The 11,900-nt window shown below is 57.1% G+C and overlaps 1 protein-coding gene across 1 annotated transcript; it reads right to left on the minus strand.

The window, feature by feature from the left end:
* Nucleotides 1-1,474: 1,474 nt before the first annotated feature.
* On the minus strand, nucleotides 1,475-11,422 carry NFE2 (nuclear factor, erythroid 2). The gene is made up of 3 exons (XM_056120273.1): nucleotides 11,361-11,422; nucleotides 5,158-5,315; nucleotides 1,475-2,485 (listed from the first exon to the last, which is right to left on the minus strand). The coding sequence occupies exons 2-3, from the start codon at nucleotides 5,269-5,271 to the stop codon at nucleotides 1,475-1,477; spliced, it is 1,125 nt and encodes a 374-aa protein (XP_055976248.1). The 5' UTR covers nucleotides 5,272-5,315; nucleotides 11,361-11,422.
* Between the last annotated feature and the right edge of the window lie 478 nt (nucleotides 11,423-11,900).

An 11,900-nucleotide genomic window follows, 5' to 3' on the forward strand; every position in this document is an offset into this window, starting at 1 on the left:
GCGCTGCACTCGCTCAAGCTCAGTTCTTGGCTTTGTCTTGAAGCCCGTGTTCTCCCTTGAGTATGTATCTCGCTTGCTTATCTCTGTCTCTTTGCTTCTCCGCCCTGCTCTCTTGAACATTCCTTCCACCATCACCTCCCTCCCCACACACACACACACACACACGCACTTCTTCCCACCATCCCTCCATCCGCATCTTTTTTGCTTTTTGTTTTTTTGTGCCATACCCACCAATGCTCAGCGGTTATTACTGACTCTTTGCTCAGGAGTCATTCTTGGCAGGCTTGGGGGACCATATGGGATGCCGGGGATCGAACCCAGGTTGGCCTGTTGTGCTCTCTCTCCAGCCCCTCTCATGACATCTTTCCAAGTATCATCAAATAAAAAACTATCTTGCATCACACACACACACAAAATAAACCAACAGTTTTTCCCCTTGCATTTTTTTTTTAACTGCACCCTGTGATACTCGAGGCTTCACTGCTGGTGGGGCTTGGGTGAGCAGGGATAGAACCCAGGTCAGCTACGGGCAAGGTAAACACTCTACCCACTGTATTACTGCTCTGGCCCCTGAACTGTCATTTCGCCTAAACAGCTCAATTTTTCAAGAGGTCTTGCTCATCAGGATCTAGGGAACCCTGTAGAAGTAGTGGATGGTGGGAGCGATGGGGTACAGGGAAGAGGCCTGTGGACTTTCTAGGGTTTCTCCTGCTTTAGATTGAGGAAGGAGGGACTGGACCTGAGCCTGCACAGATGGTCATCAGCGTTGGCAGCTCCCCACTCGTACAAGTAGGGTTCCTTGTCATCTATGCCTCTGGCTCTGAAAAGGGGTGTGTGTGTGGGGGGGGGGGAGTCTGAGATAGGTGTAGTTCTCACGAAGTTGTAAAGGCAAGATGGGCTTGGCAGGGTTCTCACCCTACAGCCAGTGTGCAGTGAGCTCTAAGGAGCACTGGACTTCATCACGCTCCCTGGAAAAGGAACACACGGAGAAATCTGTTTCCGCGGTAGGCTTTATGTGCCAAAGCTCAAACAAGGGTGGCAGTGGACAGTCCAGCCCTCCGCTCACTAGCCTCTTGCCTCTTGAAGCACACCTTATGTTGCAGGTGTCCGAGTGCCCGCTGTGGTTCGCTTCTGGCCTAGACTAGTGGTTTGGGGCCTTTTTTTACACCTACAGGCAGGCGATTGATCACCACTGGTCATAGAACTCCAGGGACTCAGGGCTGGGGAGTATCTGCATTAGCAGGGATGTTTTTGAATTATTTATTTGGGGGTTTAGGCCACACCCCGCAGTGCCCAGATACTGAGCGTCCCACACGTTGCAGTGCCCAGCGCCCTGCAGGAGCCCCCGCATAGGAAAGCGTGTGCGCCCCAGCCTTTTGAACCACCTCCCTGGCCCCTCGCAGGAAAGGCCGGGGCCGACCCGACGGCGTGTGAAGAAAAGCTCCATCACCAGTCCGTGCCCACGCGGGCCGACTCAGTCTGCGGCCTCCACCTTGAGGCCCCGGGGCACCAGGAAGATGGCCCCGTCGGCACCCTGCTGCAGCGCGTACTCCTCGGGAGAGTACCTGTTGCCCGCCTCGTCCCGCAGGTGCTGGAAGATGTCACGGTACAGCTCGGCCAGCTGCTGCCGCATGACCTCCAGGGTCCGGTCAGTCTCCCCCCGGGCCTGGAGGAGTCGCTCCCGCTCGCTGCCCAGGCGCTCCAGCTCCCGTTCCAGCTGCACGATGGTCTCCAGCTTCCTTTTGCGACAGTTCTGGGCCGCCACCTTGTTCTTGCCCCGCCGTCGGATGTCCCGCACGAGTGCCAGCTGGCTCTCCGTCAGCGGGTAGCGTGCCAGCAGCTCGTTAAAGTCGTCCACCGGCAAGTTGACGATCTTGTCTGTGGGGAAAGGGATCTTCATGGCCAGCGCCCGGCGTTCGTCTCGGCTCCCCGCTTCCCCCCGGGCCGCGGGCTTGGCTCTCGCAGGGCCCGAGGGGGGCTCCATGGCTAAGGGGGTCTCGGCAGGCGGTGGCAAGGCGTAGCTGGGCTGGGCCAAGGAACTGGGCAGGAGCGAATAGGGGTACTCCGCTGGGTACATCTCCACGTACTCGCCGCGCCGACGGCCAGCCTCTGCCCCTTCCAGCTCGAGAGATTCTGCATCGCTGTAGTTGAGTGACAATCCGGAGTCAGACTCCGGGTCTTCTTGGGGCTTGGCTGGCCCCGCCGGCAGCCCAATGTCCAGGAGAGTCAGAGGGTCGGAGAGGGGTTCGCTGAGCAGGCCCGAGAGGGCGAGCGGCTTGGAGACTGGTATGGCCATGTTGCCATAAGGGTACGGAGGGTCTGGGACGGGAGGTGTGGGGACGGGCAGCTCATAAGGTGGTGGGGGGAGGGGGAAGCCGGCCTCCGGCTGAACGGAGCAAGGACAGTAGTTTGGGGCTGCCGGGGGTCCCGGGTACGGGGTCAGCACTGGGGGCTCGTATGATGGTTCACTCGGAGCATTCATGGCCTGCGACAGAAACACACAGAGGTTTGAAGGCGGGCGGGAGAAGAGAAACAAGGTCTCCGCAGGCCAAGCTGCATCTGAAAGGCCCCCCAGCAAGGCAGCAGCCAGGGAACAGGGACCGCGTGGTGCTGAGCGTCGCGGGAATCTTTCTGTGGAGTCGGACTGTAGCTCTTGGCACACTCTTCCCCTCTCCCCCGCTCCCCCCAACATTTCTCTGCTGTTGGAGCCGGAGCGATAGCACAGCGGTAGGGCGTTTGCCTTGCATGCAGCCAACCCGGCCGGCAGACCTAGGTTCGATTCCTCCGCCCCTCTCGGAGAGCCCGGCGAACTACTGAGAGTATCCCACCCACACGGCAAAGCCTGGCAAGCTCCCCGTGACGTATTCGATATGCCAGACACAGTAACAGCAAGTCTTAATACGGAGACGTTACTGGGCCCGCTCGAGCAAATCGATGAGCAACGGGAGGACAGTGACAGTGACAGTGTTTGATTTGGGGCCACACCCAGCGATGCTCAGGAGTTACTCCTGGCCCTGTACTCAGGACTATCACTCCCAGTGTTACTTTGGGAGACCATCTGGGATGCCGGGGATCAAACCGAGGTCAGCCACATGCAAGGCAAATGCCCTACCTACTATACCTACTAGACCTCACTCTGTCCCCACCCAAAACAATTTAGTAAAACAGGAATGGCAGTCTGGAGGAGTTCTGGGGTTTTGTTTTTTGGGTTTGTTTTTGTTTTTGCTTTTGGGTCATACACAGCAGTGCTCGGGGGTTACTCCTGGCTCTACACTCAGGAATTATTCCTGTTGGTGCTCAAGGGACCATACGGGATCCCAGGGATTGAACCCCGGATTGGCCACATATAAGGCAAATACCCACTGTACTGTGGCTAGGAATGGCAAGGGTTTTTTTGTTGTTTTTTTTTACTTTGGGTCACACCTGGCGATTCACAGGGGTTCCTCCTGGCTCTGCACTCAGAATTACTCCTTGCGGTGCTTGGGGGACCCTATGGGATGCTGGGAATCAAACCCGGGTTGGCCACGTGCAAGGCAAACGCCCTACCCGCTGTGCTATCGCTCCAGCCCCAGGAGTGGCAGTTTTTAAGGTCAGGCTTCAGAAAAGACTATCTGGAGCCAGAGAGATTGTCCAGAGGTTAAGACACTTGCCTTACATGTGCCTAACCCGCGTTCAATCCCCTGATTGAACTACCTATGGTCCCCTGAGCACTGCCACAAGTAAGCCCTAAGCAAAGTCAGGTGTAGTCCAAAAACGAAGAACAACCATGTAACGTGACTATTACGGAACCTTCTCTTTGGGAGAAGTTCTTTCCGGGTTGAAATAGCTCGAATTCCTCTGTTTCCTCATGGAAGACAGTTATTATCAAAAAAGCGCCCCTCTGGGGGCTGGAGCGGTAGGGCGTTTGCCTTGCACACGGCTAACCCGGGTTTGATTCCCAGCATCCCAGATGGTCTCCTGAGCACTGCCAGGAGTAATTCCTGAGTGCAGAGCCAGGAGGAACCCCTGTGCATCACCAGGTGTGACCCAAAAAGCAAAAAAAAAAGCGCCCCTCTGAATTCTTTGCTGCTAAGGTTATCTACCCAGGCGGGGGCGCGCGAGCGATAGCACAGCGGGTAAGGCGTTCGCCTTACAAGCGGCCAACATGGCCGACCCGAGTTCGATTCCTCCGCCCCTCTCGGAGAGCCCGGCAAGCTACCGAGAGTATTGGATATGCCAGACACAGTAACAAGGTCTCCAATGGAGACGTTACTGGGCCCGCTCGAGCAAGGTTATCTTAGGTCAAGAAGTCAATCAGACCCTGGCATGCCCCGGGTGCCCAGTAGAGGGAGCTGCTGTGTGGGAGGAGGGTGAGGGCAGGTTCTGTGCACCCAGGCCCTGGGGAGGTCCGGGTCTAAAGGACCCTGGGGCAGCAGCGGCAGAACACCAGCCTCCTCCCGTGCCTTGTCCCTGCCCAGGTGCGCGGAAGAGGAGGGAACGTGTTGGAAACGGGGCCCCCACCATGTCAGGAAGCACCCCTGCGCCAGCCAGCTCGCGACAAAGGCGGCATTGTTGGGTGAACAGATACCCCTTTGTCCAACCAGCAGAGGACCCCGCAGAGTCCGACTCCCCTTCCCAAGGCCCCTGCATTACCTCTTTGCTACCTGGGAGAAAGGGGCCCAGCAGCTGAGGGCGGGTGGTGGGGGGAGAGGGAAGAAGATGGGCAGGGTTTGTGTTGTTGTTGTTGTTTTTCTGCTTTTTGGGTCACACCAAGGGGTTCCTCCTGGTTTTGCACTCAGGAATGACTCCTGGCGGTGCTCGAGGGACCATCTGGGATGCTGGGAATCGAACCCGGGTCGGCCATGTGCAAGGCAAATGCCCTACCCGCTGTGCTATTGCTCCAGCCCCGAAGATGGGCAGTTTTTGAGGAAAGAGAAGTCGGAGGCGGTGAGAAAGGGAAGGCCCAGCAGGATGCGGGCAGGGGGTTCGAGCAGAGTGGCCACCGGGAGGGCTTCACGGCTTCAGATCCACTCCCACCCCCCACCCCGCCCCCGTTCCCTGGTTCCCTGCCCATCTGCTCATCCTCCCCCGGCCCTCCCCTTTCCAGAGATCCAGAGCCCCACTGCCCACCGACTCCCCGCGGCCCCACTCCCCGCCCCGCCCGCCAGCCCCGCTCACCTGCAGCTCCGTGATGGACATGATCTCCTGCCAAGTGAGTTCCATCTCGCCCGGCTCCAGAGTGAGCAGCTGTGTCCCCCCGTTCGTGCTTTGCTGGGGAGGACACGGGGGCATCCTACTGGGCCAGGGCCCCCCAATGCCCAAAGAGCCCCAGAAACCTGTGGGAGACACGGAACTTAGGATGGCTCCTGCGAGGGGCCACCCTCTGGCTCCTGCTTCCATGAACACGTTCCTTCGGGCTACACGTCACCCTCTCAGGTGCCAGCCTCCTCCACCAACTCCTTTTTATTTATTTATTTATGTTTCCTTTTCTGTTATGGGACTGCTGGAGCAATAGCACAGCGGGTAGGGCGTTGGTCTTGCACACGGCCGACCCGGGTTTGATTCCTCCGTCCCTCTCGGAGAGCCCAGCAAGCTACCAAGAGTATCCCGCCCACATGGCAGAGCCTGGCAAGCTCCCTGTGGCGTGTTCCATAGGCCAAAAACAGTAACAACAAGCCTCACCGTGGAGACGTTACTGGTGCCCGCTTGAGCAAATCGACAAACACCGATGAACAACTGGAGGACAGTGCTACAGTTCTGGGAACACACCCAAAATAGCTCAGGGCTTACTTCTGCCCCTGTGCTCAGTGATCACTCCTGGTGGTGCTCGAAAGACCATATGGGATGCCGGGGGTCGAACCCAGGTCAGGGCCACATGCAAAGCAAGTGCCTTACCCGAGGGTGCTATTACTCTGTCCCCAGCTCCTTAGCCTCTGAAGTCTTTCTGAGTCAGTCTCCACCTCACCTGCGGTCGTCGTCAGGTCCTTTGGGAGCACAGCGGGTCTTTCCCTGTTTGGTTTTTGTCTTCAGTGGATGTCTTCTCCTGCCCCTATTTCTGACTTCCCCAAATTGTGTTCCTGGCTAGAGTAGTCACATCATCTGGGGGGTTTTCCCCTTTCCTGGGGTAACACCAAGGATCACTTCTTCCTTCTCTGTTCTCAGGCTTTTCTTCCCAAGATGAGAGTGAGTGCGTGGGGATCCCTGAGGAGTGTGTCGTGGGGAGAGCCAGGCAACAGCCCCTCCCCTTCTCGGAGATACGTCCAGGCCTGGTGCCTGATAGGAGCCCTGCCCACTCCTGCTGGCCTGAGCCTGGGCTCCCCTGCCAGCTCCGATAAGAGGCTTATCAGCTGGAGCAGCGAAGAAGGACTGGCCTCTGGGGACACTGGACTTCTGCCCTGGGTCTGCACAGGGTCAGCTTGGCTGTATCCCAGTCCACCAGCCGGAGGGTCTTTCGAAGGATGCATAAAAACCACACTAAGGGGCCAGAGCATTGGTACAATGAATGGAGTTGGCCTTGCATGCGTCCAACCTGGGTGTGATCCCCGGCACTCGATATTGTCCCCCAGGCACTGCCAGGAGTAATTCCTTAGTACAGATCCGGGGGTGAGCACTGAGCACTGGTGTGGCCCCAAATCCAAATCCAATACCCCCCCCAAAAAAAACATTAAACTAGTGTCCAAAATGGGGCTGGTGTTCGACAAACATTCATCGATGAGATTGATTTTCACAAAATCCTATAGAGTCCATTCGGAAACTGAGACCCAGCTTGGGGCAAGGCAGAATCGGGCTAGAACCTGCCTGGGTTCTCCTGCCCACCCTCCTGTTCTGCTGTTTCCAGGGGACTCTTTTTCTACAGCCTTGGAGACATATTCCCTCCAGCCCCCTCTGTGATCTGGGCCTTGGCCGCGGGCTGGCCACCACCAGCAGGGCTGTATTGGGCAAGCTCAGGGCACTTCTCGGGCCTCTGTTTCCTCATTTGTATAAGCAGGGAGTTGAACACCTTGAACCTGGAGGTCCCTTTCTATGTGGTTGTGCGGCCTTTTCGGCAACCCGCCGACGACCCTGCCTCCCCCCACTCACTCTTAGGCTGTATCTGTTCCCACCTCCCACCTTCCCTCCCCGTCTCTGTTCTCCCTGCCTTCAGCCAGAGATTCTAAGTAGACTTGGCCAGGCCCTCTGATCTCTTAAGCGCACAGACCGTTCCCCCCACCCCACCCCACACCGCCACCACCATCGAGGGAGGAAAGGCTTGAAGAGGGGAACTTTGCAGAACTTTGAGTACTGGATGGTTTCAAATTGCACAAACATATGTCACCCATATATCACCATATGGGTGGCCTCTTGGCGATGTAGCCTGGGACCCGTCTCTGACTTACACAGACTTAGCAGCAAGCACTATAAGTGATTCTCTGGGGGGGGGGGGGGGTACCTCCGTAGCCCCTCACCTCCAACTGCTTGTTCTGTGCCACCTCCGGAGCTGGAAGCTGGTGTCAGTACCATCCCTTGACCAGGGAGCAGAGTGCGTGGGTGTTTATGTCTGTCCAGGATGCTATTGCAACACCGGAACCCCACCCCCCCACCCAGGTTCAGAAGGAAATTGCTCAAAGACAAAGTGAATGGAGAAGGAGCTTGGGGGCAGGGACAATGGCTCTTGCCTCATCCTGTGCAGCGCCCCCTTCTCCTCCCCGTCCCCCTTCGTCCCTCCTCCATCTTCCAGACTCTGACTCAGGTGCAGTACCAAGATCCAGCACTAGGAGGCAGGAGACCAGGTTCTGTGACCCTAGAGTGAACCTTTCGCGGCTCTATTCCATCACATAGGGATGGGCTTGAAGAGCCTCCTTGAGGTGAGAGACAGCAGATTGCCTTGAGGGCAGGCAGTCCCAAGCTTTGTGGTTTGCCACATTCTCCCAGGGAACCTGTGAAACCACCAAATCCCGAAGCCATCTGGACTCCTGAATGAAATTCCCAGGCGATGTGACATGATGTTCTCCGCTCCCTCCCACCGAAGTGTCAAATTCTCCAACCATATGGATTTCCAGGAAGGAACACAAACCCGAAAGGAGACCAGCAGTCACCCTCTAGGCTTCTCCTAGTTCAAATCCTCGACCAGGTAGTGCTGAATTCAAGGCTAACCCCCTCTCTTAGACTATATGTCAGTCCCCTTCGATGAAAAGCAGTAGTTTGGGGTCAACAATAGCACAGCGGGTCGGGTGTTTGCTTTGCACGGCATCCCATATGGTCCCTGAGCACCGCCAGGGGTAATTCCTGAGTGCAGAGCCAGAAGGAACCTCTGAGCATCGTCAGGTGTGACCCAAAAAGGAAAAAAAGAAAGGAAAAAGAAAAAAGAAAGGGGGCTGGAGCGATTGCACAGAGGGTAGGGTGTTTGCCTTGCACGCAGCAGACCCGGGTTCGATTGCCAGCATCCCATATGGTCCCCTGAGCACCGCCAGGAGCAATTCCTGAGTGCAGAGCCAGGGTAAACCCTGTACATCGCTGGGTGTGACCCAAAAAGCAAAAAAAAAAAAAAGAAAAAAGAAAGCCAGTAGTGGGGCTGGAGAGATAGTACAGCAGGTAGGGCGTTTGCCTTGCATGCGGCAAAAATAAATAAAATCCGCCAAGCTTTAAAAAAAGAAAGAAAGAAAGAGAAAGAAAACCGGGAGTTCATTCTCCCTCACAGGGAAATGAGAATTGAAAAGGGGCGAGCTCTTAGGGACCAGCAAGATAGTACAGCAGGTAATGAACCTGCCTTGCAAGAGGTTAAGCCAGGTTTGATTCCGGGCATCCCATATGGACCTCTGTTTTTTTGTTTTGTTTTGTTTGCTTTCTGGGTCACGCCTGGTGATGCACAGGGATTACTCCAGGCTCTATATTCAGGAATTAGCCCTGGCGGTGCTCGCGGGACCATAGGAGATGCTGGGACTCGAACCCGGGTTAGACATGTGTAAGGCAAACGCCCTACCCACTGTGCTACTGCTCCAGCTCCCCATATGGTCCTGTGAAGCCTTGCTAGAAGTGATTCCTGAGCACAGAATCAGGAGGAAACGCTGTGCACTGCTGGGTATAGCCCAAAAGCCAAGAAGAAAAAGAAAAAGATGAGCTGCAGGAGGCAGGAGACTGGGGAGACAAGAGATGCAGACTTCTGGACCGGCTCCCTCCAACTCACATGCACTGCGCTGATAGTACAGTGGGTAGGGCACTGTCTTGCATGCAGCCGACCAAGTTTGATCCCCAGCACCACATATGGCGCCCCAAGCTGCACCAGGAGTGAATCCTGAACGCAGTTGGGGGTAGGCCAAAAACAAAGCGAAGCAAAAATCTGCATCGGCCAAAGGGTGCCCCGGGTCTCCCTGGGGTGGAATGGGAAATGTGTCCGCACTGAGCATAGACCTCCTGAGGACCACAGTGGTCCAGAATAGGGAGAGGGTAGAATCAGAATCGGATTGGGGCTGGAGCAATAGCACAGCGGGTATGGCGTTGGCCTTGCACGCGGCCGACCCGGGTTCGATTCCCAGCGTCCCCTCAAGCACCACCAGGAGTGATTCCTGAGCGCAGAGCCGGGAGTAACCCCTGAGCATCAGCTGGGTGTGACCCAAAAATAAAAAAAAAAAAAAGAATCAGAATCGGATCAAATAGTACATCACAGGGGACAGACACTGCAGAGTGACTAGGAAGTCACTCCCTCCACAGACCCCCTTCTCTTTATAATAAATCACCTTGTCTGACCTCCGAGGTCACACACACATCTAAGTTCCCAACGTGGTAGGTCAGAAGGGACTGGACTTGACTGGGTGACTAGGAGCCTGTCACCCTCGCTCCTGATGGATCTGCTCAGGACGATCTTAATACAATCCCTGAGTCCCCTCCACAGACACTCAAGGGAAGGTCGTGGGCAACAAAAGACATGGGCCATGGGCCACAAGTGCCACTCCAGTACCAGCAGCGCTTTGTCGGAGGGGAGGGAGCGGGCACAGACTTCTGGGACCCTGTTCCGGGGGTTATGGGGCAGTGACAGGCTGGGGAGAGATCAGGGAGGCATGGGGCCTGGGGTAGCAGGTGAGTGGATTCTTTAGAAAGATTAAGGGGCTGGAGCAATAGTGTAGCAGGTAGGGCACTTGCCTTGCAAGTAGCAGACCCGGGTTCGATTCCCAGCACCCCATATAGTTTCACTAGCTCACCATAGTGCTTCCTGAGCACAGAGTCAGGAGTAAGTCCTAAGTACCACTAGGTATGGCCCACAAAGAAGAGAAAGAATGAAAGAAAGAAAGAAAGAAAGAAAGAGTAAAAAAAGAGGATTAGGGGAGATGTCCCCAGAGGGACAGGCACAAAGAGGTGAGGAAGAACTCAACAGGATGGAATGGAAAGGGAGGGAGGGAGGGAGGGAGAGAGAGAGAGAGAGAGAGAGATTTAATCAGAGCGAATCTTCCCTGGAATGTATTTGACTCCAACAGGTGCGTTAAAAGGTCGGGAGAGAGAGGGGGTGGGTGGGTGTGGCGGGGTCACACTCTGTTATCCTGTCACTTCACCCCAGCCCTTCGGGGATCCGTGACTAGAGACCCCCAGGCAGTGCTCAGATGCTCTCTGCCTTCCATCCCACCCCCCTCCTGAGCCTCCAAGCTCTCCCCAGGGAAGGAGCCCCAGTGGCTGACACCTTCTCCCTTCCAGTTTTGGCTGTTCTCTGCTGCTCCAGGCCAGGCCAGGGAGAACTCAGCACCCCCCTCCCACTGCAACTACACCTCCTTATCCTGGCACCCCGCACTTTGCATGCCTCAGTTTCTCCAAAGCTTCCCGGCTGGCCGGACAGAGGGACATAGTGAAAGTGTGAAGTGTGTGTGTGTGTGTGTGTGTGTATGTGTGTGTGTGTGTGTGTGTGTGTGGAGTGGGGGGTTTCTGTACTTGAGAATCTATAGGCTTGCCCAAGAAACCAGCTTGTGTAAGGGTTATCCAGGGTCATTTCTCAGCAGACCACCGGCTGAGCACTTAGAGGTGCTCAGGGAGCACCGGCAGGTCCCGTCCCAAGCCTCGCAGCCAAGAGTCCTCGAGGGCTGGAGGAGCAGTCCCCAGTGCCAGATTCTCTCCTTTTGGGGGAGAGGGGGCCACTCTTGGTGACGCTCAGTGCTGGGAGACCAAGGATGGAACCCCGGGCCAGGCACCTGCCAGCCAAGCGCCCCGGCTGCCTGCCGTGGTGTTGCTCCAGCCCCTGATGTCAGATGCTTAAGCCAGGGGCTGCCTGGCAAGGCCTGAGTTCTCCTAGGGAACGAGCGGCTGGGAATGAGCGGGTTCCTGGGAATGGCCTTGGGTTATCTCCGCCCCTGCCTCTTTCATCCCTCCCGGGTGCCCCTCAGACCTCACTGGACCCCCCTCCCTCCCTGTCCCCAAGGCACCTGTGGCCGGGTCCGGGCAGGCGGGCGTGCAGAGGGACGAGGCTTCGCAGCTGTCTCTGGGGAGACTGTCTCTGGGCTGACACCCCGGGGTGCCACCTCTGAGAGCCGGGCAGGGCCAGGCCCCGCCCCTGGACCATCGCCGGCGGAGGCAGGCCGGGCTGGGGAGCCGCACTCCCCTCGGAAGCGCAGGCCAGCCCCGGTCCTTCCTCCAGCCCCCTCCCCCCGGCCCTCCTCTCCTCCGGCCCCTTCTGGCCAGAGAGGAAACTTGAGCTCGTGTGGTTTGCCCGTCCCCGCCCCACCGCGCTCCCTGGCAGCGGGGGGCACGGCTGGGCTGCCCCCACCCCGCCCCCGCGCCCCTCGAAGCCCCGGGTCCTGCCAGGGCTGCCCCTCTCCGGGGCGTGGGGGGGCGCGGGATTCCGCCGGGACGTCCGCTCCCAAGTGACCTTAAACTTGATACAAGTTGCCACCTCCTTCCTGTGGCTACCTGGAGTCTCCTGGGAAACTAAGTCACAGCGAAGTGGCCGGGCGCGGAAGAAGGGG

The sequence above is a fragment of the Sorex fumeus genome, unplaced genomic scaffold, assembly GCF_029834395.1.
Source record: "Sorex fumeus unplaced genomic scaffold, SorFum_2.1 ptg000042l, whole genome shotgun sequence".
Classification (NCBI taxonomy): Eukaryota; Metazoa; Chordata; class Mammalia; order Eulipotyphla; family Soricidae; genus Sorex; species Sorex fumeus.

Excerpts from the sequence above, each read along its gene's own strand:
- NFE2 (XM_056120273.1), bottom strand. The coding sequence starts at position 5,271 with ATGCCCCCGTGTCCTCCCCAGCAAAGCACGAACGGGGGGACACAGCTG. Across the intron at positions 2,486-5,157 it reads TGTCCATCACGGAGCTGCAG|GCCATGAATGCTCCGAGTGA; the intron begins GTGAGCGGGGCT and ends TTTCTGTCGCAG.